The sequence below is a fragment of the Puma concolor genome, chromosome A1, assembly GCF_028749965.1.
Source record: "Puma concolor isolate L17-30 chromosome A1, mPumCon1.1.hap2, whole genome shotgun sequence".
In the NCBI taxonomy this organism is placed as follows: domain Eukaryota; kingdom Metazoa; phylum Chordata; class Mammalia; order Carnivora; family Felidae; genus Puma; species Puma concolor.
In genome coordinates, this window is record NC_141667.1 from 81,689,019 (window position 1) to 81,716,487 (window position 27,469).

General features: G+C 38.9%; 1 protein-coding gene across 1 annotated transcript in view; it reads right to left on the reverse strand.

The window, feature by feature from the left end:
• LNPEP (leucyl and cystinyl aminopeptidase) overlaps window positions 1–25,672 on the reverse strand; it is a 96,946-nt gene extending 71,274 nt beyond the window's left edge. The window contains exon 1 of the mRNA XM_025924159.2: window positions 24,417–25,672. Coding sequence (XP_025779944.2) covers window positions 24,417–24,435 — 19 coding nt within the window. The 5' untranslated portion in view covers window positions 24,436–25,672. The remainder of the gene's footprint in view (window positions 1–24,416) is intronic.
• Window positions 25,673–27,469: the final 1,797 nt, after the last annotated feature.

A 27,469-nucleotide genomic window follows, 5' to 3' on the forward strand; every position in this document is an offset into this window, starting at 1 on the left:
TCAGACGAGTATGTGAGACCACACACGTGTAACATGCGTCTCAGTTTCTCTCAAACATGCATGGCTGTTGTGGCCACTTCCCTTTTGTATTCTTAGTGCACCCTCTTCACTCTCCTCAGCTCATGGGTCTCTCTTTTCCTGCTCTTTATTACACTACTCCAATGTAATCTTTCCAAATCCCTAGTTTCTTTCACCTTTTAAAAATCAATTCAACTATTACTAGAACAAATGTCCTCCTGTGACCCATTCCCCTACTCTCCCTAAAATAGTACACCATAAAAATTAAAATGCCTAGCTGTTCTCTTAGGATGAAAAGGTTAGAAAGACTGCAATAAAGAAATGCTTCAAATGAGCTCTTAAAAAAATAACCCAGCGAGACTTTCACAGATAATACTTTTTTCCCCCTATGGTAACTCCTGAGACAATCTAGGAAAAGCAAGTTGATTTATAGTAAACTTGACATTATCTAGTCATCATTCTAAAGTAATCCTGCCAACTTGATTGTTTATCCAGGACATGCTTTCTTCTTTAGTAGCCACTGTCCACAGAGTTGTGTTTATAATTAGACTGTGCAGTGTTAATTATGCTGGCCGCCCTGCCAATGTTCTACAGCGACTACAGGGAGAGATCAAAACAATCATTCCAAATCATGAGTCACCTCACTCTTTCCATACTACAAACCCCTGGCAGTCTCTCAAACTTGGAAAATGGAAGTTGTGCACACTATACGCTTATACGGCCTTTCACATTTAGGATGAAATACTAAGTTCCAAAACCTGCTCCATACTTTTTTCTAGAATAACGTACATTTTAATCCTGTAACTTTTTGCTTATTACAGAATTACAGGTTGAAGATGAGAAGGTTTAGAAAAATTTCAAGGCTTAGTTTACCCTACAGAGAAGGGAATTTCTGCAGAAGTAAACTATAATTATAGATTTTGCTTCACATTTAAACAGTTCCTCCAAGGGAGGGGCTCTTATCTCATTCATCTTTATATCCCTGGAGCCCTGCAGGAAACAAAGCCTGTAATAAATGTTGAAATGAAAGTACCAACACTCAACACATTAAAATTAAGTATTAATTAACGAAAATTACCTCCAAGGCCACTCATAAATTCTCTGAAGGCTGAACCGAAGCTTGTAATAAGACAGAATTAATATGTTAGCCATGAGGTTAAGAAGGTCCTCTAACACCTGCTGTGGGGCTGGATCCTAAGTCAGCAGGGCCTAGTACTACTTCAGTGATTATGGGCTCTTGAGTCACCGCCTTTCTTTTCTACTAGACCCGGATTCTTCAGACTTATTACATTTCCTCCTCTTTCTTCAAAGCCAGGACATAATTTAAATCAATTATGGTGTAGGAGACATAAAGTATAGTGCTGAGGAACCTGTGGATTCTAGTTCTGGCTCCAGAACTTACTTGGGATCTCAGTGTTCTTATCTGGTAAAATGGAGATAATAACTGCCCTGTCTGCCTAGACTATCATAGGGGTTACATGAAATAAGTGGGTCATAACACTTTGCAAACTATGAAATGCCACATTCATAGTTTGTTGCTACTATATTAAATAGCCACAGTAGGAACTTCAAAATCTCAAGCCAGTAAACACATCCTTTTTTAGCCAAACACACTAGCATTTCTCTTTAAGATGCATCAGTACAATTTCCCCCCTCACACCTTTTACTGTAAAAGATGATTCTTAAATGCCACTCACAGCACATGTCATTAGATAAATTCATAAAATAAGTAAAGTCCAGAAACTCCATTTTGTCTTATGTGCCATAAATACCAAATGATAACATAAGCAACAATTCTGGCCTCTTGACGTCTTGTAAGATCAGCATCAGCAATATCTATAGAGGCTTTCAGCCAGTGTGAAACAGGATAACTTGAGATAATTCTGCATCACAGAGATTTTAGCACACAGGTTTTATGCTTTAAGTCATCTGACTTCTAATATACTTGCCAAATGGCTGTCTTGATTGTAAAGACACTACAACCTTTCCCAAAATATCCCTAGGGATTAAGTGCATCTAAAGGCCATGCTCATTTACTATAATTACATTTACACAATAAAACTCAGATAACCAATGACAGCTACAATTTATAAGAAGGCAATTTAAATTATATAATGGTCACATTGTGACTGAAATAACCTAAAGGACGTGAATTTTAATTTACCAAACTAAAACACTCAGTCAATAAATTTATCACCATCTTCAAATTGTACACATTATATTTACTCAGTCTAATCACAGCTGTTACTTTCTGTGCAGTTTTGTAGTCCTATAAGCAAAAATCAACACTTCAGTGCAGGATGGCAGCAACAAAGAAGATGAGTTTGCTAGTTTAATGTTGCAGCTATGAAGCACATTATTTTAAATATCTATCAAGTAGGGGTGCCTGGGTGGCTCAATCAGTTAAGCATCGAACTTTGGCTCAGGTCATGATCTCGCCATTCCAGAGTTTCAGCCCCCCATGTCAGGCTTTGTGCTGATAGCTCAGAACCTGAAGCCTGTTTCAGATTCTGTGTCTTCTCTCTCTGCCCCTTCTCTGCTCACGCTCTATCTCTGTCTCTCTTTCTCTCTCTTGCAAAAATAAACATTAAAAAAAAAAAAAACCTTTAAATATCTATCAAGGAGAACATAGAAGATGAAAAGGAGGCATTCTACTAGAGAATGCCAAAGGCCAAAAAGTATCAAATACAAACATGAGCTATAGCACATAAAGAATCCTGCCACAAAATGCTTCAGATACAGGATTCGATGTAAAGGATCAAGGAGAGGGACAAATAAACACCTGTAGTTTAATTCAAACCTTAACTGTAAAACAAGAATTAAGAAGAGTAATTTCCTTCAGTAAATAAAGAAAATTTTCTACCTCAACAAAGTAGATGTTCTTTTAACTTATGTCCACTTAAACCTCCAAATTAACAAATGCTGTTCATTCTCCCCTGAAAGACATTTTCTGATGCCAAGTGTCCACTGAATGTCTAAAGGGCTACTCTCTAGAAGATTCAAGCACTTATGTCCCCACCAGGGCAGTTGTATTCTTGCCAAAAATTAGTTGTTCTCCAATCAGTTTATGCTAGTTAAAATTATAACTGTAGTTATGTAAATAAGTGCTGCATTAAATGAAAAAAAGAATGAAAACTGCTTCTACGAAAGCTGAGTATGCAGCAGAAAGACGCCACAAAAATGAGTCCCCAAAATAACACAGCTGCCAGATTAGGTATTAGCAAGTAAAACAAAAAGATTAGGGGAGGAGGGCCCTACAGAAGAATTTTGCTCCCAGCCTTCAAAGTGTCTTAAGTTCTCAAACCATTTGAAAAATAATGAAGACCTATAAATTACAGATGCGTCACAAACAGCACATATCATATATAAGATGAAATATTGTAGAACTCTAATCAGTGGGCCTGTATGCAAAATAAAAGCTTTAGTCAAGAAGATAATATTAGTAACTAAGTTAACACATTTTGATTTGAAATTCTAAAGCAGTGTTATTTTTTTATGATTGCCATTTTTATCTAGGTTTTCAGTTATTCATTATATTTGAGATCATGTTAAAGGGAAAGTGGTCTAAATTTAAGGCTCACCCTAACAGTTCATCCCAACAATCCCCACACACACATCTAAGTTCCCCCAAACACAAATCATAATGGGTACATCCACTTGTGAATGTCTAAAGAATAATCTTTCTATAACACCTAAGAACTTTGCTCTGCAGTTATACTTACTGATAAGTTTAAACTATAGAATGTTTAAAATCATGTCTCATCAATACATGTCAAAACCTAAAATAAGTTACTTGACCAAGTAACTCCATAAGAGAAATGCATCCTAAGAGTAACTGCAGAAAAATATATGTGTAAGAATGTTTACAGCAGTCTTGTTTACAGAGCAACAGAAAGGAAATAATCGAAGTATGTGACAAAGGTATATTCATACCTAATAAAGTATTATATAGACATAAAAGTTATTTACATCATAAAACTTATTTACATCTATTTTAAACATGGAAAGGTATTCAAAATATAGTATTAAGAGGCAGGTAATGGAATTTTAAATAAATAAATATTCATCCAGTTGGAAACACTGTAAATAAAAATGTAAACACTGGTTATTTCTGGGAGTTATGAGTATGTTGGGTGTTTTTAGTAGCTATATTTTCTACTTTTTAAATGTATAAAAATAGGAGAACCCGCTTGAACATGTACAGATCATGTTTTAATCTATGAAGATCTAAAGTTAATAAAATGATGAAAAATTATCAACATAGTTGAGGTGTCTTAAAAATGGCCAGGGGCGCCTGGGTGGCGCAGTCGGTTAAGCGTCCGACTTCAGCCAGGTCACGATCTCGCGGTCCGTGAGTTCGAGCCCCGCGTCAGGCTCTGGGCTGATGGCTCAGAGCCTGGAGCCTGTTTCCGATTCTGTGTCTCCCTCTCTCTCTGCCCCTCCCCCGTTCATGCTCTGCCTCTCTCTGTCCCAAAAATAAAATAAAAAACGTTGAAAAAAAAATTTTTTTTAAAAATAAAAATAAAAATAAAAATAAAAATTAAAAAAAATGGCCCTGGGGGCACCTGGGTGGCTCAGTTGGTTAAGCGTCTGACTTTGGCTCAGGTCATGATCTCGTGGTTCATGGGTTCAAGCCCCACTTCCGGTTCTGTACTGGTAGTGCAGAGCTTGCTTGGGATTCTCTCTCTCCCTCTCTCTCTCAAAATAAGTAAATAAATTTAGAAATGGCCCTGGATGGTGAAATCAGGAAACCTGGACATCAGGTAGAATGTACCATTAATCTCTGATGGAACCTCCTATTCAGAGGTGGAGTCTATATCCACCTTGAATCTAATGGCCTTATAACTTGTTTCAATCAATGGAATGCAGAAGTGACACTGTACAATTTCCAATCCTAGTTTTTTTTTTTTTAATTTTTTTTTTTAACGTTTATTTATTTGTGAGACAGAGAGAGACAGAGCATGAACGGGGGAGGGTCAGAGAGAGGGAGACACAGAATCCGAAACAGGCTCCAGGCTCTGAGCTGTCAGCACAGAGCCCGACACGGGGCTCGAACTCACGGACCGCGATATCATGACCTGAGCCAAAGTCGGCCGCTTAACCGACTGAGCCACCCAGGCGCCCCTCCAATCCTAGTTTTAAAAGGCTTTGTTGCTTTCATTATTTCTCTTTTGCTGACCTGAGAGCCCCATGAGAATAAATCTGAGCTAGCGTCCTTATGGATGAAGAACCACATGGGAAGACAAGTCCAGCCAACAGGCAGCACCAACTGCCAGATATGCCAGTTAAGCTATTTTAAATCTCACAGTTCCAAATTAAGCTGCCAAATGATGGCTGCTACAAGTGACCCCAGGCAAGATCAGTGGAAGAAACATCCAGCTGAGCCCAGTACAAATTGTTGACCTACAAAATAGTGGGCAAATAAAATTGGTTATTATTTTAAGCCATTAAATATTGTCATTTGTTACACAGCAACAGATGAATGATTTATCCATCCTCTACACAATATACTATTAATATCGTGGTGTACATTTCTTACACAATCCCCTAAAATCACACTACACATACTAGTTCTACGATTCTGTGACATCTTGGAAATGGGAACAGAAGCAGGGCCTCATGGTTAGACTCCAACTCAGACACATAAGAATAGAACATCCGGTATTCAGAACACTCAGCATTCTTTATACAAAACTGTGTGCAACTGTGAGCTTTCCCTCCAAGGGCTTTGAGGAAAACTTGAAGTACATGACTTCATTGTTTCTTACTCCCTTATCAATAGATGTGGTGATGCTATGCCTGGGGCCCTAGTACAGGACCAGGGCAAACAATGAAAAAAGTAAGACCAAGTTCGTTATCAAAACCATCATCTTAACACCACCACAAACAGTGATAAAAACCAACATTCACTAAGGGCTTCAGCATGCGCTAACAATGCACTGGGCACAGCAAAGTAGTTAGGAATGTCTCTGAAACTAGACTGCTATGTCATTCCCGTGTAACCTTGATTGAGCAAGTTAGTTCATCTTTCCAAGTTCAGTTTGCTCATTTGTAAGATGGAGATAATAACAGTACCTATCTCACTGAGTTTTGAGAATTAAATGAGATATGTATAAAACATTTAGAACAGAGCCTAGCACATAATAAAGTGCTAAATAATTATTAGCTTTCGGTATTATTAATCAGGATTTTACATATGTCAACTCATTTAATTTAATCCCCACAACATTTTATAGATGAAGAAATGGGAATTGGAGAGTTAGATAACTTGCTAGTGAGTGACATGGCCAAATTTCAAACCCATATTTTTCTATGGTAGCTAAACCCTTCAAGACCATGTGCCATGACTTAAAATAGGCCAGGAATGTCAAACCAGGTCCCATGTACCAGAGAAATGCCTCATGTCTCAGCAGCCTCTGGATCTGGGGTGGGTGGTCACAGAGCCATCCCTACATCAGAGCTGAAGAGCTGTGAAGAGGGTTAGGATGGTGTCAGAGATCCACGAAACTACTGCCATGTGTCAAACAATGGCACTATAGTTTCTACAACTCTTTCAGCCAGGCATTTAGTGGATACTGAAAAAGTACTGCTTGATTTTGCCCAATTTACATTCCCTGTTACAACTCCATCCTGGGCAGTAAATCGAACTTGCTCCCTCTTTCATTAGGATTCTGAAATTATCCAAATACAACACAGTTACCCATTTCACTGAAACTTTATTTTTTGCTAGTTCACAAAACTAGAAGCTTTTTATGAGACACTCTAAGCCCGTTATATTTTACAGATTATTAACTTTTGTTCAAAATTATTCAGCTACTTAGTTAAAACGAATGAAAACAAGATTTTTTGAATTTTTAGATTTTAATTTTTTACAAGGAAGATGGAAGTGAAACAACGAGTGAGTTTAACCCACACAACTGCACACCTAAGTTTAGATCAACCCAAGTTCAGCTCAATGATTTTGAAAACAACCACTTTCTCAGACTTACAGGAAATGGTTAAGCAACCACAGAGAAGTCATTTGTTCTTGCACCACAGAAGACACATTTTTTTTTAACGAGTCCTTTTCAGATAATAGAACTTTATAACATTGTGCAAGAACTCATCAACCTAAAGAGCAACTCTACAAGATGCTACGGTTATTACTTTATTCTAGATACTCTATTTCCTTTGAAAAGAGCAAAGAACTGTGAAATGCTTTTTTTAAATGAGTTTTTACATTTCATAATAAAATGAATTCTCAAGACTTTAAGACCAAACCAGAAAAATAAAAAATCATTGCAGGGGAACAGACAAGCTGACATTTCAAGACTGAGCAACATGGTTCCATGCTGTTCTCAGACAAAACAGAGACTAGATATGATAGAAAAAAATTATATTCCTAGAGAAATTTCTCATGTTCTACTATAGAACATTTTTTGAGAAAATCTATTTGCTGTCTCCTTTTACCCTATAGTACTAGCTGAATCCTGATACAGGAAAATGTGACACTTGGGATGACGGAATCTGCATAATTATAAATAAAGTAGTTTTCTGGCTAAAAGATAAAGCCTGACTAATTTTTAAAATTTGTGGGTTTCTAAGAAAATTTTTAATGTTTATTTATTTTTGAGAAAGAGAGAGAGACACAGCACGAGCTCAGGAGAGGGAGGCACAGAATCTGAAGTAGGCTCCAGGCTCAGAGCTGTCAGCACAGAGCCCAACATGAACTGTGAGGTCATAACCTGAGCCAAAGTCAGACACTTAACCTATTGAGCCACCTCAGTGCCCCTTAAAATTTGTTTTTTAATGCAAATATTTCTAACACATTTTATTATTTTCCTATCTTCTTACAAAGACTGATCTCAACATACAGTCATCATTGGGGAAAAATAACTGCAATGCTATCTGTTGGGACACAGAACTCACTGTCCCAACTGATAAAAGAATACTAATATAGGAAATGATGCTCCCATACCCCAAACACCAAATTGGCCAATTTGTTTAAAAATACATTTCAATTAGCAACTTAAAATTTTACAGCAAATTTGGGACACCTGGATGGCTCAGCCGGTTAAGTGTCCCACTTTTGATTTTGGTTCTGGTCATGATCTCACCGGTTTGTGAGATTAGACCCGTGTCAGTCTCTGTGCTGACAGTATAGAGCCTGCTTGGGATTCTCTTTCCCTCCCTCTCTGTTCTCCCCTGCTTGCTCGCTCATTCTCTCAAAAATAAACTTAAAAAAAAGTTTACAGCAAATCATATCGTGTGAGTTTTTTTTTTTAATTATACTTTAGATTTAGTCACTGAACCCAGTTTCACTGCAGCTCTTTCTTTACTGCAGTTATTTTTTAGGGGATTTATAAGCGAAACTGAAGATCAATTTTGATTATGATTCACATACCAGACAGTAAATATTTCTTGAAGACAAATTATTCTGTTTGAAGAACCCAGAGAAAAGAAAGATTAAGAAAAAAAAAAATGAACAGTGCCACAGGGATATGTAAGAAGGTATCAAAAGGACTAACATATATGTAATTGGGAGTCCCAAAATGACAGGATAAAAACATTGAGACAGAAAAATTATTAAGAAATAATTGCCCCAAACTTTGCAAATATAGTGAAAGACACACATTTATAAATTCAAGAAGTTCAATGAACCTTAAAAATAAAAGGACCAAAGACAACCAAACCAAGACACAATCAAACTTCTAAAAACCAAAAGTAAAAAAAAAAAACACTCGCAACTAAATAGGAAAACAGTGATATGTTACATATAGGGTAACACCAGTACAAATACCATGAGATTTTTGCTTTTGTTTTTGTTTTTTTTTTTAGGTAAACTCTACCCCAATGTGGGGCTCAAACTCACAACCCAGAGATCAAAAGTCGCATGCTCCACAGACTAAGCCAGCCAGGTACCCCTCCATGAGTTTCTTAACAGAAAACCATGAAAGCCAGAAAATGATAGAGCAACATCTTTATTGCTTTTACATATATGGAACTGTTATTATATATGTTTGTGTAATATACATAATCCATGTTCTATATTACACAGATATATTTATACCTTTGTGTAAACATGTCTCCAGAATACATAAACAACTTCTATAACCTCTAACCAACTCTTGAACAGCCATTTCACAAAAAAAAAAGATGAACTACTGCCAAAAAAAAAAAAAAAAAATACACTCAATATCAGTAATCATCAGGGAAATGCTATTAAAACCGCACTGTGATACACACACTGGATTGGCTAAAATTTAAAAAATTAATCATACCAAATTTTGGTAAGGATGTAGAGAATAAGCACTCTCAAACACCACTGATGGAAATGTAAAATGGTAAAACCCGTTTGGAAAACAGTTGGCAGTTTCTTAAGTTAAAACAGCTCCTAGGTAATCCAACCAATCAACTCCAAGGCATTTACCTAGGAGAAACTAAAACAAATGTCTACACAAAGACTTGTATTTGAGTCTTCACAACAGTTTTATTTGTAATAACTCAAAGCTGGAACCAAATGCCCATTAAGAGGTAAATGGATAAACAAAGAATGGCATATCAATACAATAGAATACTATTCAGCAATTTAAAAAGAAAAGAGAGAAAAAGGAACTACTGATAGAACATGGATATTTCAAAATAAATTATGCTAATTGTAAGAAGCCAGGCGAAAAAAGACAGTCTATGATTCCATTTATACAAAATCTATATAATTCCATTTATATAAAATTCTACAGAATTAGAAAGTAAACCAATCTATGGTAACAGAAAGCAGGTCAGTGATTGCCTAAGAATGGGAATGGAAGGAGGAATAAATTATAAAGCTTTCTGGTTTTGCTTTGACTTTAAATTTTAAAAAGGTAACACCAAGAATGAGGAATATGCAACACTTCAGTACTCTGATTTTAATTATAAAAAGTCCAATCTGAGAGGTTTATTTGAACAATAACTACTTATTGGCAGACACCAGACTTTAGACCTTTGTTCCAAAATGGCTTTTTCTCCGCTCACAAAAAAGGAAGCATAAAAAGTCTCCTGTTTAAACGTATTCCTGACACTTAAACACCAAGAGACGTAAGGCTAATTCTCTATAATATTAATAAGTATTTCAAAGTACTTCGAATGGCTGCATTAGGATGAGTGGGTATATCACCTATTTTTTACAGAATTCTCGCTCAGTTGGCTGAACTTATGTGTACATGGCAGGGTGTACATGTTTATACTTAATCAGTTTACCATATGTCTTAATTTGGGGGCAAGACAGTTTTAAGCAGATCAGTCCTAGTTATTAATGGCCCCAAAGAGCCCCAAGGAAAAAAAAAAAAGACAGTTGATTCTAGTTCTCTTAAAGATCCAGATCATTCTATGGCAGGGCAAGTATGGGACAAAGGGTTTTATAACATTCTGGACAAGCAGAAAACAAAAATAACTGAACTTTGTAGACCTCTAATTCATTATAATTAAGATAAGTCTAAGACATCACTCAAGGGCTGAGAAGTTAAATGATGCATCCATATTAAGTGTTATGTTGGAGGGAGGGGGTATTGGGAAAGAGGGGCAGCTTGTTGAAACCCCTTCAAATATAAACAGAATATAGATAAAAATCCATTTTATAAAGGACAATTGAATACTTTTTTAAAATCTGTGTCCTCCCTAGAACTATCCAGGGCTGAAATGAAATGACAGTAGAGTCTTCAATTAACCAAGGCGTCTGAGGTGTGGCTTGTCAGATATTCCTGGCTAGTACATTTCCTTCTATGACCTAGATCTATCTTAAACTCGCTGCCCAATTCCATCAGCTCCACTTTCTACCCATTTTAGACTCCTAAGGTGTTCATCTCCAGCCCCTGTAAAAGGCAAGTTTAATGCTTAGAGTGACAGTTCTCAAGGTGCAGTATGGGTACCCTGGGAATCCCTCATATTTTTTTAGCGGTCTTCAAGGCCAAAACTGTCTTCACGTTGAGATGTTATCTGCCATTTTCACTCCCATTCTCTCGTAGGTATAGGGGAGTTCTCCATAGGCTACACGCACGACATGAGATACAACAGACAGAATGCAAATCTGAAAATCCAGTTGTGTTCTATTAAGCCAGACATTAAAGAGACTTGCAACAATGTAAGATAATTCCTCCCCTAATTTGTTTTGGAGGATAGCTATTTTTATTTAAAAATGTCATTTTTTTTATTGTCACTATGAAATTTACTAATTTTTATTTTTAAAAAAAATTTCAGTGCTAATTTCTAGTACAGTAAATATCTAGACATATAAACAAAATCTCCTAGAGATTCACAATAATTTGTAAGAGTATAAAAGGGGTCCTGAGACCAAAATACTTAAGAAGCATAACTCTTGCTTTTAAAGATAAATAAAAAATTCCCAAACTCTCCAGATACCACAATTCAAGCACTGAAGTTTCATTATACTGTTTGAAAAAGCATATAGAGTAAATACATGAAGAAAAATAAATACAGATGGTCTGTATAACTTTATACAAGGGCACAAGGGGTTTTGAATCATCCTGGATTCCTGGGTTCAGAAAAAAAGAACTGAACCATTTGTGTTTCTTTCAGCATCCTTAGGAAGAAGGAATGTAGACTCTAACCATTTGTTCCTATGGAAAAATATAATCTTCTTTACCTTGAGATAAACAAACGGTCCAAAATATGGCTGCCTATGTTCCCGAAAATTCACGTGCCGAAATGCATGTGTAACCCCAATGCAACTGAATTTGGAGACAGGGCCTTTAAAGAGATAATTAAGGTTAAATGAAGTCATGGGGGTGGAGCTGGTAAGACGGGTGTTCCTGTAAGAAGAGGAAGAGCCTCGAGAGCTCTGTGCAGAGGAAAAGCCATGTGAGGACACAGCAAGAAGGTGGCCATCTGCAAGCCAGGAAGGGGACTTTCACCAGAAACCAACCATGCTGTCACCTTTACCTTGGACTCCCAACCTCCATAACTGTAAGAAAATAACATTTCTTTGGCTTAAGCCACCCAATCCTGTAGTATTTTGTTATGGCAGCCTGAGCTAATACACTGCCTATACCATTTCTGTGTTATAACTCCATAAATATACTGAGACGGGGAGGGATATTTTTAAGAGGGAAGGAGATGTTGAATAAATATCTTCACAGTTTACATATCATAATTTATGTTACTTGGCCACTAAGGAGTTGTTTCAGGTTTTTTCTCAAAATGTCATTTAATTTTTATCCTTTGATTAACCTCGGGACAGAAACCCACATTTTCTTCCTCCTGGTTAGTGTCATGTCTAATATTCATACTTTCATATCTCAGCTCATGCTGTAATACACTTCGACCATTAGTTATTCTGTTGTGTCGACTAATAACCCCTGCCTCTCAATGGTTTTGCCTGATTGACAGCCATGATGTAGTTTCACCTACTCTATTCTACCCATAAGGCCACATGAATGCTTATACATGGCCAATTCATGCCTTCTTCCTAATTCTGGGATAGTAGGAAATTCCTTTTTAAAAGTCTCATTTAACTGGCTTGGGATTTGTCTTTGTGGCTCACTAATGAAGGGCAAAGTCCCCAAGAGTAGGCCAGCCAGAAGGCCCCACAGGACTGCAAGAAAAGAAACTGATTTAACTGCATCACTTTGGTCTCAAATGCAAACCTGCTAACCTTCATCTTGCTTCCCCTCAAACACTACGACCATTTCTTATTTAGCACTATCTTCCCAGTACAAAGCACAGGGTCTGAAAAAGCAGGTGCTGGAAAGGCGTTTCAGTGGAAAAGAAAGCTGAATGAGCACTGATAAGAATATTCAAAAAAAAAAACTGATTTGGAATTACTCTACTTATCTTAGAGAAATTTAAAGAAAAAGGAAAAGAGCACTGAAATTCAACCTTACTTGGGAAAAAAAAAATTGAAAAAGTAAAAATGAAACACACCTGTTACTTAAAGTTTGTTCTGGAGTTGCATGAAGTAATATTAGTCTCAGATAACCTTTAATGAGCATCTAATATGTGTATCTAATGTGTGGAGCACTATGTTGGGTACCAACTCTATTAGGAACCAAATATAGGACAACTGTGTGCTTTCTGTCATACGTAATTGATGGTTCCTGGCTGAACATGCATGTACATTTATACAGAACAGGAAATGTGGTTTTCACCATTCAGAAAATGGAGTCATAAACAAATGGTACCTCTGCTTTCATAATATACCATTTATGCCTCTTTGAACATTCTTGGGAAGAAACATGAACTCCAATAACTTATTCCTGTGAGAAAACACTATTTTCTGAATACTGAGGCTTCCTAGGAACAATTGTGACTCAAGGAGAGGAATGCCTCTACCATGTTCCCATGCAATCCAGCCATACAGCCATTTAAAGGATTATTTCTTACTTCCTTCACCTTGCTGTTGTTCAAAATCACTACCTTATATGATTCAGAAGTTCAGGATAATATCTTAGCGAGGAAAAAAACCCAACAACAACAACAGGCAACAGGCCCAGAGACTTCTGGCAGGGTGGATGGAGGTAGGGAGGTAAATTGCCATAAATCACAACAGATTCTCAGAGCCAAAGAGGGGCTGCCAAGTTACATTCCTTTAGCAAAAATAATAACAAAATACAGTGTCACAGGTACTAGCACAACTATAAATTCACTAGTAAAACTAGTTTCTTATTAAGCTTCTGTGAGGACACAAACAAAACAGGTAAGAATTTAAACACATTATATTATAGACATGTTTGTTTGCATTCCCGATGTCTGAAATACAGGTCTTGTTACCAGTTAAAGAAGTACCTTTATTCTATACCTTCATGTTAACACTACCCCTTTTAGTCTTGAATTCCTAACTGTTTCAACCCCACCCAAGAGACAAAATATATTTAATCCCTGATTTAACACTGAAACAAGTTCTACTTGTATGAAGTGTGTATGAAGTGAGGTGTGCTTATTCCATTTGCTTGACAGAAAAAGAACTAAACTGGATGTAGAAATGAATAGTTCCTCTACTCTTAGGCAACACTTCCCTCCAAGTGTTACAAATGCGTAATTGTTAATAAATATGAAATGGAAAGAATCCTATACTGACCTAAAGCCTTTAGTAAACAAGATACAAGAAATATCATTTGTGGCCCAACTTTCAAAATCTCACTATGGCAGGAATGTGCCATATCACCATGTCTCCTAGACCTCAGTGATATCAGAAAAAGTTTTGAGCTTCTGTGCACATTTTAGTTTTTTAACTAAACATATTAAAACATCTTGATATTATCTTTTTTTTAAATTTTTTAATGTTTATTAATTTTGAGACAGAGACAGAGTGTGAGCAGGGGAGGGGCAGAGAGAGAGAGGGAGACACAGAAACTGAAACAGGCTCCAGGCTCTGAATTGTCGGCACAGAGCCCGACGCCGGGCTCGAACCCACGAACTGGGAGATCACGACCTGAGCCAAAGTCAGACGCTTAACCGACTGAGCCACCCAGGCACACCGATATTATCTTTAAATAAGAGTCACAGAGCCAGTGAGTAAGGAGCCAGGATTTGAAGGCCGGCAGTATGAATTACTTTGCACTATTATGCTACACGATAGTAGTCTTGCAAAAGGAGGTAGATTCATGGGTAGATCTCCAAATGAAAAAATAAAAGTATAAAACCAAAACTATTTAAGGAAAGCAGTGTGGGATAGGACCAGTGCTCCTCCAAACCTGACCGTTTTCAAAGAGAGTATACTAAATTGTGTGTTCATATACCTTTTTTCAAAATGTATTCTGCTGTATGTAAGCTTTCCAAGGGCAGAAAGAGACAATACTGCACTCTTACTTGACTCCAGCTTTAAGAATAAAGCTTAGGGGCCACCTGGGTGGTTCAGTCGGTTAAGCATGCAACTTCGGCTCAGGTTATGTTCTCGCGGTTCATGGGTTTGATCCCCTTGTCGGGCTCTGTGCTGACAGCTCAGAACCTGGAACCTGCTTCGGATTCTGTGTCTCCCTCTATCTGCCCCTTCCCCACTTGCACTCTCTCTCTCTGTCTCTCAAAAATGAATAAATGTTAAAAAAAAAAATTAAAAATTAAAAAAAAAGAATAAAGCTTGGAACAAGTTAGCACATAGTGAAGGTATGTTTTAATATACTTATTTGAGAAAGGTATCCTTTTAAAAACTATTATTTTTTAAAAGAAGAGATAAGTAGGGACCTGTCAAAAACAAATTTAAAAAATACTTGTTAACTGATGCAGTTTAAAATGGTATGCAAGAAGAATCTGTATTAAAATATTCCCTCTGGGCTTCTTCTCTGACCCCCAGTGCTGATTCCCCAAAAGAACGGACCAAGGAGACATGGAACACTAATTTTGGTTTGTAATATTTTTAGTCTTGATAAAAATAAGAAATGAAGAAAAGCATTAGCAAGATGTAAAAAGGAAGAAATTCAAAATGAAAAAAGTAAATAAAGAACAACAAAAATACATTTGAATCCCGGTATTACCTGGTTTCTATAAAATAGACTTAAGACAAAGCATTCATCTAAAACAATTTTTCTACAATAAATTCTGTGTGTGTGTGTGTGTGTGTATTCATTTCTGTATTTATTTTCTCTAGTTGTTAGTTATAATGGAATAAAGAACCAAGAAAATATAAAATTTACAATAATGTACAAAGTCCTAGCAATAACCATTTAATTCTACTGAACAACCACCATTCAAAAACACTGTCAATTCCACAGAGGAAATACTCTACTTAAAATTCTGGCCAGAGGGCACCTAAAACACATCAATTTAACAAGTGCAACAAGATATCCCATGGACTAAAGAATACAGACAAACAGTACAGAGTATTGTCATAAGGATCAGAATTCACAAAAAGACATGCCATTTTATTCACTTAAAAGTTAGCTAATATTCTTATGGGGAAAAATTAAAATTATTGTAGCTTAGTTTTCGATTTTCTTTTCTTTTCTAGGCTAAATTATTTACCATAATGTTTATATTTATATTGAACTTGTCCTCCAATCAAATTTATAATCTTTATCACATATAGCAATTTTTAAAATATTTCCTTATAACATAAGTCCCACAGTCCTTGACAATCCTCAGGGCACCTCTGAGAAAGATTTAGCCATAAAAAGTAATTGAAATTGTCAATGCATCCTAAATACTTATGCTCATCAATCTTTCAGGTAAATCTACATAACTACAAATACTTTGTAAAGATTTAAAGCTAAAAGGTTTATTTTTAATTCCATCAAATATTTGGATATAGTTCCAAAAGAATCTTAATGTATCATAATTCATTATATAAAATGAAAAATGGCATTAGGCATAAAAAATACCTGTGAGTGATTTAAAGAGAATGCCTATCACCGAATGAGATCTGCAAAGAAAATTTATGAGGACTCTTCAGTGTATGCAGAATGCTTTTGAGCTAGAAAATACCTCAATTGGTGAATAAATTTGCTAGACCTGATGTCAGAGGGATTTGAAAAAGAACTATTTTGCTGATAATTCTGAAATACTTTTCCATCTGACTCATCAGACTGATAAAATTCAAGGTAAATGATAATCTTAAATCTTCATAGTAAAAACTTTGCCATCAATTTACAACTTGCTGAGGGTTAATTTGACTATCATTAACCCATTGAAAAATATAGTGGTGATTATCCAAAAGTCTGGGATTATAACTACATTTTTGTCCACCAATAGTCACTGTCATTTCATTATCTGCCAAGAAAAGCTTCTATGCGTGAATTCAAGTTTTTATCTCAACAATGTTTCCTGAATTGGCAGTTAATTAAACTACAACCATGTACTGAACTGCAATGAACTGCACTAGAGCAAAGTTAGCCACACTGTAGTGAACATGTGCTTATTTCTACCTACTTCAAAACACTATCATCTAATCCCCAAGTCAGACTGGACCCTCCTTCTATGCAAGTATTTTTCTGTGTGCTTCCTCCAAATGAAAACTTACAAGCTTCTCACAGTAACCTGTACTAAGGAAGATGGATGTGAGGCTGCTGTTGTAAACAGCAAAGCATTTCTTATTCCTACTAACACTCACTACATCCACGCTGAGTTTTCTTAATCTAGCCAGCCAATCTAGATACTGAAAGGACAATGTCAGTGGCCCAAAGGGCTTAGGTACTTAGCACTTAGTTTAAAGGGCAGAGAAAATACTGCTAATAAGTATAAAAAGGAAGCAGCCCAAGCTCATGGACATTATTTTGATAAATGTTGGACATACTCATTCCTTCCACCAGGCTCTAAGGTCCACAGCAGCCCCTCTAAATCACTGAGGGCATTCTGACAATTATGGAACAAGAAGAAACCAGACAAGGATCAAACCACTTCTGCCTTCGAATCCCACTACCAATACCAAGTTAAAGAAAGATCTTTAAAACAGTTAGCTCTCTTCAATCACTCCCACTAATCACCATGCATTTTTTCTCTGAAGAAAACCCTGGAGTGGTGCAATGCTGTTGAGATGATGACTGTTCTAACAGCTATTTTAAATCTTAGGAAATAAGTTTCAGCTGTGAGAAATACCATACCCCCCCCCTCACCCCCCCCCAACGCTTCCCTGCCCACCTGAAAGTTGGTCTAGGACAGTGAATGCCTAAGACAGTTGTTTACGAAACACTACCACAGAGCCCTGGCCATTATTTGCTGCAAGATCTAGGAAGGAAAGGAGCACACCCAACCCACAAAGATACCCATTCTCTCACTGTAGTTGTCATTCTCCTTTAGCCCAGTTTATGAAATTCTCCCCAGAGAAGCATAAGGAAGCCTTTAACTCCCTTCATCCCAGATCACTGGTTTGGCCTCCCTGACAGCACCAGGGGGCTAGAAAAAACTCTGGTCTGTCCAATCCCCAATCCACAAAAGTCCAGACAACTGGCTTAAATTTTGTTTTGGTGACTGCATTCTTGAAATATGTGGAAGGAATGCCCAGGAGACCTTCATTAAGCAATAATACACACTAAAGGAAAAGACTTCAAAGAGCCTTGTACAATTGAACTTACTTCTCCATTGTTTTTTCAAACTCCCTTAGAAGCCTGAATTTTCTTTATTTGGTCAATGAACTGGTTTCCTCCAAGTTTAGATGCAAGGGTTGAAATTTTTAAAAAAGAAATTGGTTCATAGGGCACCTGGGCGGCTCAGTGGGTTAAGCATCTGACTTCAGCTCAGGTCATGATCTCACAGTCTGTGAGTTCAAGCCCTGCATCGGACTCTGTGCTGACAGCTCAGAGCCTGGAGCCTGCTTCGGATTCTATATCTCCGTCTCTCTCTGCCCCTCCCCTGCTGATGCTCTGTCTCCCTCTGTTTCAAAAGTAAATAAAAATATTAAAAAAAAATTTAAAAATATAAATTGGTTCATTGTTCACTCATAAGCATCAGTACAAAAGTGGAGCAAAAACAGGTAATAAAAAAGTGACTACTATCGTGATAGTCCTACAGAGTCCATGGCTCTAGGGGCACGTGGGTGGCTCAGTAGGTTAAACATCTGACTCTTGATTTCAGCTGAGGTCATGATCTCATGGTTCATGAGACTGAGCCCCACCTCAGGCTCCATGCTGATAGTGTGGAGCCTGCTTGGGATTCTCTCTCCTGCCCGTCTCTCTGTTTCTCTCAAAATAAATAAATAAACTTAAAAAAAAAAAGTCAATGGCTCTATATTCTTCACATTCAGTAAAGAGAATAGTCTTAACTCACAAGTGACTATGCATTTTCTGACTATGATAGAGAGAAGTATGTAGCATGATTAAACTTGTGTCAAATGTTTTCTATCTCCTTCTAAGGTTTCCAAATGCCATTCTTAACTCACTCATCCCCTTACTCAATTCCTTTTGTATAATCAGTCCTTTTGTCTACTTGCCCTTCCAAACCCAACTCCTCCATCTTTTGACCTCATACATCAGTGTCCTGCTTCCCAAACTAAACTAACTTCTCAAAGATTTGCAAGACTCAAGGTATGACCATTTTGGAAATCTCTGCCTTATCAGTTTCCCCCTTTACCTTAAATCTCTACATTTCTCTCATCTTCATCACTAATTCTCTTAAGTCTCAATTTTCCCTAAATATCTTTGGTTTCAAAGCCCTACAGGTGCTACCAGGACAATCACGAAAGGATTACAACAACAAATAAGGCTGCAAGGGAATCCTGACCATCCTTCCATAGATTCAGGAACAAGAACTATTTTGTTTCTGTCATATTTACTGCACAGAAACACCAGGGCAATGAGCAGCTTTTTTTTACAAAGGCCACCAGATATACAAGGAGCTGAACCACCACAAAGGCTCCCAAATTTCCCTCCATTCTCATTCCTGGTTTCCTGTGAACGTTCAGAAAAGATATATAGCTAGAGACTCAAATTTAAAAAAAAAAAAAAAAAAAAAGAAAAGAAAAGAAAAGAAAAGAAAAGAAAAGAAAAGAAAAGAAAAAAAGACATTCTCTGGTTGCTCCAATAATATTATGGAAAGATCTACTGGTATTATTAGCTCTAGCTCCGACTTCCTACAGTTTTCAAGACATGAGGTAACCACCTGACAGAACATGGCTACACTGTCCTCATCTCTACTGCCAAAAGCCATGGGCCCAATGTAGCTCCATCACAACTTCAAGGGTAACCTTGGATAAATTCCTTCATATCTCAATTTCCTAACGCTTTCACAGACAGGGTTGAAAATGTTTTCATTCCTTAACAGGAGTATTATACCGCATCATTAGAAATGTGAACTTATTGGTGGCAAATGTTATATGAACAGGTTTTAATACAATTCTGTACATTTATTTCATAATTAGAAAACTATCTTAACGTTTTATTGTTTTGTTTGTTTCTTCTAGATTTCTTAGTTTTATATTAGCATGAAAGCAAAACTAGATTCTTCCATTTCATTTCTCTCATTGAAGTCAGCATTACCTGATAACAGGTTTGTGGGTTTCTTGCAACTGTGCCCAGCAGAAAATCTACTTGTAAGTGGGTGTTCAAAAAACAGTGTTTGAATGAACTCCTGAAGAGGAAATCACCCCTGGCTTATTTTCTATAGGGTAATTTCCTTATAACCAATCTCTCTAGTTATATATCTTTCAATTCTCAAGGATCATCTGTAGATAAGCTTATTTTAATTGCTCCTAAAATATGCTGTTTGTCTCAAGACACTCCTTTTTTGGAAATTGTTACAAAGCAAAGGATTATGCCCCTGCCCCCACTGTTTTCCTTAAAAACTGGATAGTTTCTAGTTACAGCCTCAACCCTAGAATATTAAATCATGTTAATACTTGATTCCTATACAGTCCTATTTCACTTAAATGAAACAGAACATTCAAGACAGAGGATAAAAACATATTTTAACTTCAATTACATAGAGAAACTATGATCTTCCATTTTTTAAGGATTTTCTTTCAACATGGTTATTTATCACAAAAGAAATAGTGTGTGTGTGTGTATATATATATATGTATATATATATATACACACACATACATATGGTAAGCTCATATTTTTGACAGATGATGCTAATTTTTTTTAAAGAAATGCATAACCATAGGACAAGTGTTATTTGTAAGATAAAAAGATGGGAGTGCCTGGGTGGTTCAGTCCTTTAAGCGGCCAACTTTGGCTCAGGTCATGATCCAACTTCCTTTGGCTCAGGTCATGATCTCATGGTTCATGGGTTCGAGCCCCTCATTGAGCTCTCTGATGTCAGCGTGGAACCCGCTTCAGATCCTCTGTCCCCCCACCCCACCCTCTCTGCCCCTCCCCATTCACGCTGTCTCTCAAAAATAAACATTTAAAAAAAAGATAAAATCACAATTTTATACTACAACCTATGAATATCTAATTTGTTGTCCAACTTCTCATTTTGGAAGTTGGGTAATATTTTTGATTGGATGCCAATCTAAAAACAAAAACAAAACCAGTTTCTAAGACAGGTAAATCCCCCTTGTTTGATCATAAACCAGATTGTAGTACCAAAGTGATTCCTTGGGGCTTTGTTCATAAGAAAAAAAGACAAACTGTTTAACTTATGTTTTTCAGTTCTGGGACTTCAAAATATCAATGCTTCTCCATCCTCTAGATACCACAAACTAGAAAGCAAAGGGGAAAAATATATAAATACATATACACAAAAACATATACATATATGTGTATGTTTATATATATGTTTATATATAAACGTGTGTGTGTGTGCATATATATATATATATATATATATATATATGTCAGGAAAAGAAGTCCTTTTCGATCAGTACACATCTAAATCCTGAATTTGCCTACCTAATAAAGTTCTCAAAAGCTCCCTTCTGGTGAATACTTCCAGTATCCTCAAAATTAAGTTGTACATTTCTAGGCCCAACCTCAGACCTCCTTAATCATATTCTAAGAGTGAGCCTTGGCATTTACATTCCTTAACATGAATTTAAATTATTCTGAAATACCCAAATCCTACATGTAAATGAGAATAAAGAAATAAAGAGAAATAAAGCTACACAGTCATCAAATAACCACTTGCCCTAATCTAGTACATCTATCAAAAGACCTAGAGAATTGCCAGCAATTTTTTGTTTTGTTTTTGGTAATATATAAATTACTACTTCTTAAGAGTTTCACCTCTAACTGCCTAACAGGACATAATAGCTACTGCCAAATAATCTTTAGTACTGGTCCAGTGCATCTTTCTCCCCATAAAAAGTCACCAAAAATCCAAAACCAAACTGGATATCCAGTCTTCAATGTAATTGTCAGCAGTCCCTTCCGAGGGCAAGATCAAAAATATCTCCTGAGCCTAATGGTACTAGGATTCCTTCTTATAAGCCCTTTCTGTAGGTAAGCATATTAAATAGATTACAGCAGTATGTTAGCTGGACAGGTTAACATAGGATACTTATCAAATGAACCCATTATCAGCAGGCAGAGAGCAGTGCCCAAGAAAAATGAGCCACACACACAGCCAGTTTTGACAGAAAACTGGGAAAGCAGAGAAAGTCATATTGGAATCGATGCGTACTGACAGTCAAAATGACAAAACAAACTAAATGTGTCTCCTTTACAAATTTCTAGGTCAGAGGGTGAAACCATTGACAAGATTTTAATTGGAAGCTATGTGGTTCTGAACTGCTGAAAATGGTTTTGTTAAGCTCTCACACCTCTCTATATATGTAGGGATATATCAAAAAGTGGTGAAGATTTTATTAAAAGAGGATGAATGTGCAATAAAAGCCAATATCAAGCTCAGTAAATCCTGTGATTATAAATTCAATGGATAATGAAATACTCTACACCAAGACACCCAGACCTAGGGGAGAAGAATTAGATGTACCTATCCTTTGTACTCAACAGGATTAAGTACAAAGATAAACATACTTTCCACTATACCAAGTCCTGTTTAAAGACACTAGAAAATTGTACAGCTATCCTTCAAAAGTTCTGAAATAAATAACCAGTCCAGTGCTTAAACCTGAAAAGCACTTTAAATTGCTAGGAGCTAATTTTTTTTTTTTTTTTTACTTTAGATATTGTAGTTTCTATTTCTTTGTAAAGGACACTAGATAAGCTTCCAAGGAGTGATTAACATATTAAAATGATGCACTGTCAAACTGTCTCCAAAAGATTCTGGAAATTTGGAAGACTGATAGGAAAAGGATTAAAAATCCAATTTCCTACATAAAAGTTAAAGCACTGCTTCCTTTTTGTTCTTCTCTCTGGGACTTTCCATTCACCTCTCAAATGTGACAATTGGCAAGTATTCACATCTAGAGGAACATGTTTTAAGCGGAGAAAAGGCCCTAGTTCAAACACTTGAGAATGTACTTTAATTCTGGAGGCACAGGTCCACCACATCAGCTAGCAATAATCTTAACCAAATGGGTGATTCAGCCTTGTTGTGGGGAATTTTTTTAAGTGAAAGTTCACATTTAAAATCCTACAAACATGAAAGCTCCAAGTATTCTAACCAGGACAAAGAAAAAGCCTTGGAATAGTCATTTGAAAGGATTTAATGATTTGTATCAAACATATTTTACACTAAAATACTAGACGGTCTCAAAGTTTACTTTTAGCTCAAATTTTCCTTAATTCTTGGTAACTTTACCCGACTATTTTTAGAGCAATAGTAATAACAAATAGAACCTGAACGAGAAAAAAAAATTCAGAAATAAAGTTGTCATCTTTAAGCCTAATTAGTACAGACAGGAAGATGGCAGTAGAATAAAGCATTCTGAATTAAGGACAAGGAGAAAAGAAGGAGTAATTCGAGTAATTCGCAGTCCCATGAATGAAGCACAGCATACCACAAAGTCTGGCTACGGTTTGGGATATAGTGGACAATGTCTCTGTCTCTTGAGTGGCAAGTGACCCACCTAAACAGGAGTAGATGTTGGTTTCTATTAATGCGACAAACTGTCTACCTGAAGTAACCAACCACCCGCAAGAAAACACATATCAACTAGGGACTAAATCGTCTAGTTTCGCTGTGAATTCTCCCTTACTGGCAGTATTCCTACTCTCTGCCCCAAAAGGGAATCCATATACTCAACGCCACAAAATGGTAACGCATCTCACCCCTATATTGTGACTCTGGCACTTCTGGTCCAAACAAAAGCCATCGGTTTTAACTAGGGTGGGATTTATTCTGTCCATTCAGTACAGAGCTGTGGCTGTTTGCAGGGCATCCTGCAGGCTCCTGCTTTGACTCTCCCCTCAAGTCACATTGTGATATCACCATGACGGACCCCTGATATTTCATGAGCCTTAGACTGAAACACTGGTATTATCAGAAACCCGTGAAGGGAAGCTTGAACGCCCTGCGGAGTGCCTCAGCAACAGAGGGGAGGGTGCCAATGCGGGCGGGCACCTATTGGGCACAGAACAGGACTATGCAAGCCTTTCCGCAAGTTTCCCTTCCTTCCACTAAATTAACCTGCAAAGCCCCCCACCCCCCACCCCGCCCCATTAGGAAAAGTCACGCCGGCAACTCGAGGAAGGACAGGGGAGACCTCTCTCCTTGCACCACAGAAGTTTGGTTTGGCAGTGACCGAGGCTTAACCCTTCCTGCCAAAGAGCCGAGGCCGACACCCGTCTTCTCCAGGGGCAAACCCTGGCGGCCAACTTTCCCCTCCTCTGCGCAAAGCAACCTAAACTTTGCTGTTGGCCCACCTGGCCGCGCAGCGGGTCTGGCGGCACCCGACGCCTCCTGAACCTCGGCAGGCGATGGCACTGACCTTCACGCCAGCCCCTAGTCCCGCGCCGGCCTCTGCCCGCCCGCCCACCCACCCCAGCCTCTAGCTGCCTTCCCCAGTCGGCTTCCACCGCCCCTAAACCCTCGTGGGAAGAAGCCCACGGTGGCGAGCGACTGCAGCCCGACCGACCCCGCGTGTCACGACAGCCAATGTCCCTCTGCTCCCCAGAGAGTCCCGGCCCCGACGCCTCTGACTGCCTACTCACCGTTAGTAAAGGGATCCATTTTCCCCCCGCCGCGGCTCCTTACAGCCTAAGCGCCCAAGCTTCCTACTCCAAGAACTGAAGCGGCCCTGTCGACTGAGCATGCCCAGCGCGGCCGCGGAGGGCTGTCGGGGAGGTGCAGCTAGGGGCGGCGCCGCTCCGCCGCTCTGAGGTTCCGCTGCTCCGGGTTTTGCAACAGCTGCAGAAAGAGTGAGGGAGGCCAGAGGGAAAAACACCGCACCACCCGAGGCCACCTCTCCAGAGAGGAAGGGGAGGAGCAGGTTAGAGCTGGGGGCAGCCTCGTGGGCGGGGCCCGATGAGGCCCCGCCCCTCCAGGAAGTGGGGCTGCTCGAGCTCTTCAGTGCTGGGGGACAGTAGTCAGTCATTTAGCAAATGTGACGGTCTACTGCGTGCCGGCCCGGCGAAGTCTTAGGCGCCGGAGCCGGACACTGCGCCCAAAACACAACGACCATTGCCCCTCGTAGTGGACATTGCACAGACAGACAATAAACAGACACAGAAGGCACACAAGACTGAAAGATTGGTCCCGCTGAGCATTAAAGGGTGATGTGATGGAGAGAGAGTGGAGAACTAATTAAGACGGCGTGGTGAAAAGAGGCCTTGCTGAGAGGTGCCACTGAGACAGCGATCTGAAGGCAGAGCTCGCGCCTGCGGGCGCAGGTCGCTCCCCGGAATGCGAAGCTTCGGTTTCCCTGGGGAGACTGGTTCCAGATTGCTCACTTCGCCAAGGCCCGAGGGAGTAGGGGCTGTGGGTCATGCCCTCAACAGAGTGGTCCCCTGAGGTCTTTGGCCAGCAAACTGAAGCAAGGGCGAGGACCCCCGCAGGGTCCGAAATGCCCGGGTTCAAGTCCTCAGGCCACAGGTTCCGGGCGCGGCCTCTACATGCAGGCAGATCACAAAACCTGGCTCTGGATTCCCCCGGGCTGCAGGCGCCGCAGTTTGTGAGCAGAAGGCCTGCCGGAGCCTAGCTTTGAATCAACACCTGCGGCTCCCTTGGGTGCAGCTGCTGGCGCCCGCGGACAGGCCTGGCGGAGCAAGGTTGGAGAAACGGAAACTCTCTTAGCCTGTCCCGCCTCTCCTACTCGCGCCATTGCCTCCAATCCCGAGACAGCATTGTTTTCAATGTCAAATCCAGGCATACCCGACGAACCTTCGGAATGGAAGAACCAGGGGCCCAGTGAGCCCCGAGTTCGTGGGGACCCGCCTCCTTATCCCTTGTTCGAAATGGCATCGCCGCCACGCTCGCAGCGAAAGCCTCGGCCCTCCCAGCGCGCAGCCACAGCCTCCTTCCCCTCCTCCACTCCCGCAGCCCTGGCCCCTGCAGTGACTTGGCTCTGGCTGTGCCTCCCTGCGCCTGCCAACTGTCACACACTCCTCCGTGGCTGTCAAAAGCAGGACGTCGGGTGCAAACAAGCCGCCGACGAGCGCAAACAGCCTGGGCAAACAGGGACGCCTGGGGTGCCGTTTAACCCGCACGGAATTAGAAATTAGGTTTTAGAGAAGTGAAATATATGTGCAATATTGTATTTTTGAATGTCAGTTGTACTAAATCACCCACTTTCCACTCACGCTGTAAAACCGCCAATGGATACAATAAGAGTGAAACTCCTGGTCTAACTCTGGAACCTCATCTACACTTGCTAACGATGTTTTGGCCACGGAGGCCTTCTTTCAGCCCCTGGAAGTCCCCAAATTCTACCCGGCATTGTTAGCTATTCCTCTTGCATGTTCCTTGCGCAAGAAGGATCCCTTCTGCCTGGTACTTCGCCTGCTGGTATCTTCTTGTCATTTAGGTCTCAGCTCAAATGTCACCTCTGCAGAGAGCCTTTACCTGACCACAGTGGAAAATAGCCACATAGTGTCTTCTCTAAAGACAGGTCCCTCTTCTCTTTTCTTCACAGCACTCATCACTCTCTGAAACAATGTTTCTGTTTGTTGTTTCATTATTCTCAAACTCCCTCTCAAGAATGTAAGCTCCATGACTGCAGGGTCATTACCTTTTAAGGGCTGTATCCTACCGAAGATAAGTATGCCATAAATAATTTATGAATGAATTTGTGAACAGATGCGATGGTAGTTAGAGTTCTAGTTCACTTGGAATGTTGAAAACTGCCAGAGAACATCTCTGTATTGAGTGCTGTCTTTCTGATCAGTCCAGAGAAGATGTCAATCTTAGGATACCTCAAAGCTGCTCTCTCCCTACTGTGTTAAAGATAATCAGAGGCCTTAGGCTGCCTCCTCCCCCAGGCACTTCAGAAGCCCAAACAGGAAGTGAACCACATGATTGGTGCCATCTGTGCTCAGATATTATATAGTATTCGCAGTGCTCGGATATTATATAGTATACGCAGGGCCGGATTTTGTTAAAAGAACTCTGCATCTTATATTGCTCAGAAAAATAGACTCATCCTTATACTTTAGGTCATGACATGTTCTTTTGGAGTTATTTTTGCAGTCAAAGCACTTAATATCAGAGATATTTAAAACTCCCCAGAGTGTCAAATCACCTCATCTCACCTTACCTGTAAGATAGAGTCTATCATGCTTTTAAGTGTGAGACACGTTATCTTGTGTTTTGTCTTAAATACTCTAATTCTGCAGAGACTTGTGGTAAAAATGATTCACCACTGCGTAGCAAATATAGGTGGGTCATGTCTACCTGAGATTTCTTTGAAATAGAGATAAATAATTTCTTTGTCCTCTTTGCCAACCTCTTGCCTCCCATCCCTCCCATTCCTACACACACACACACACACACACACACACACACACACACACACACACACTCATACACACAGACATTAAGGACATTTAAAACTTGTGGCTTTGTAATGGAGGTAAAAGAAGTGAACAACTAAAATATTTCAGAATCCTGCCTACCCTCAAAAGAATAATAATAAATTTTGTTTTGCTGTATTCTGGGATTTCTTTGTGGGTATTTTTGTTTATTTGGATACCATTTTACATTTGACTTCATAAAGACTTTTTGAGGGAACACAGTTTGACAAATTTGCTATTGATTATGTGTCAGTCTT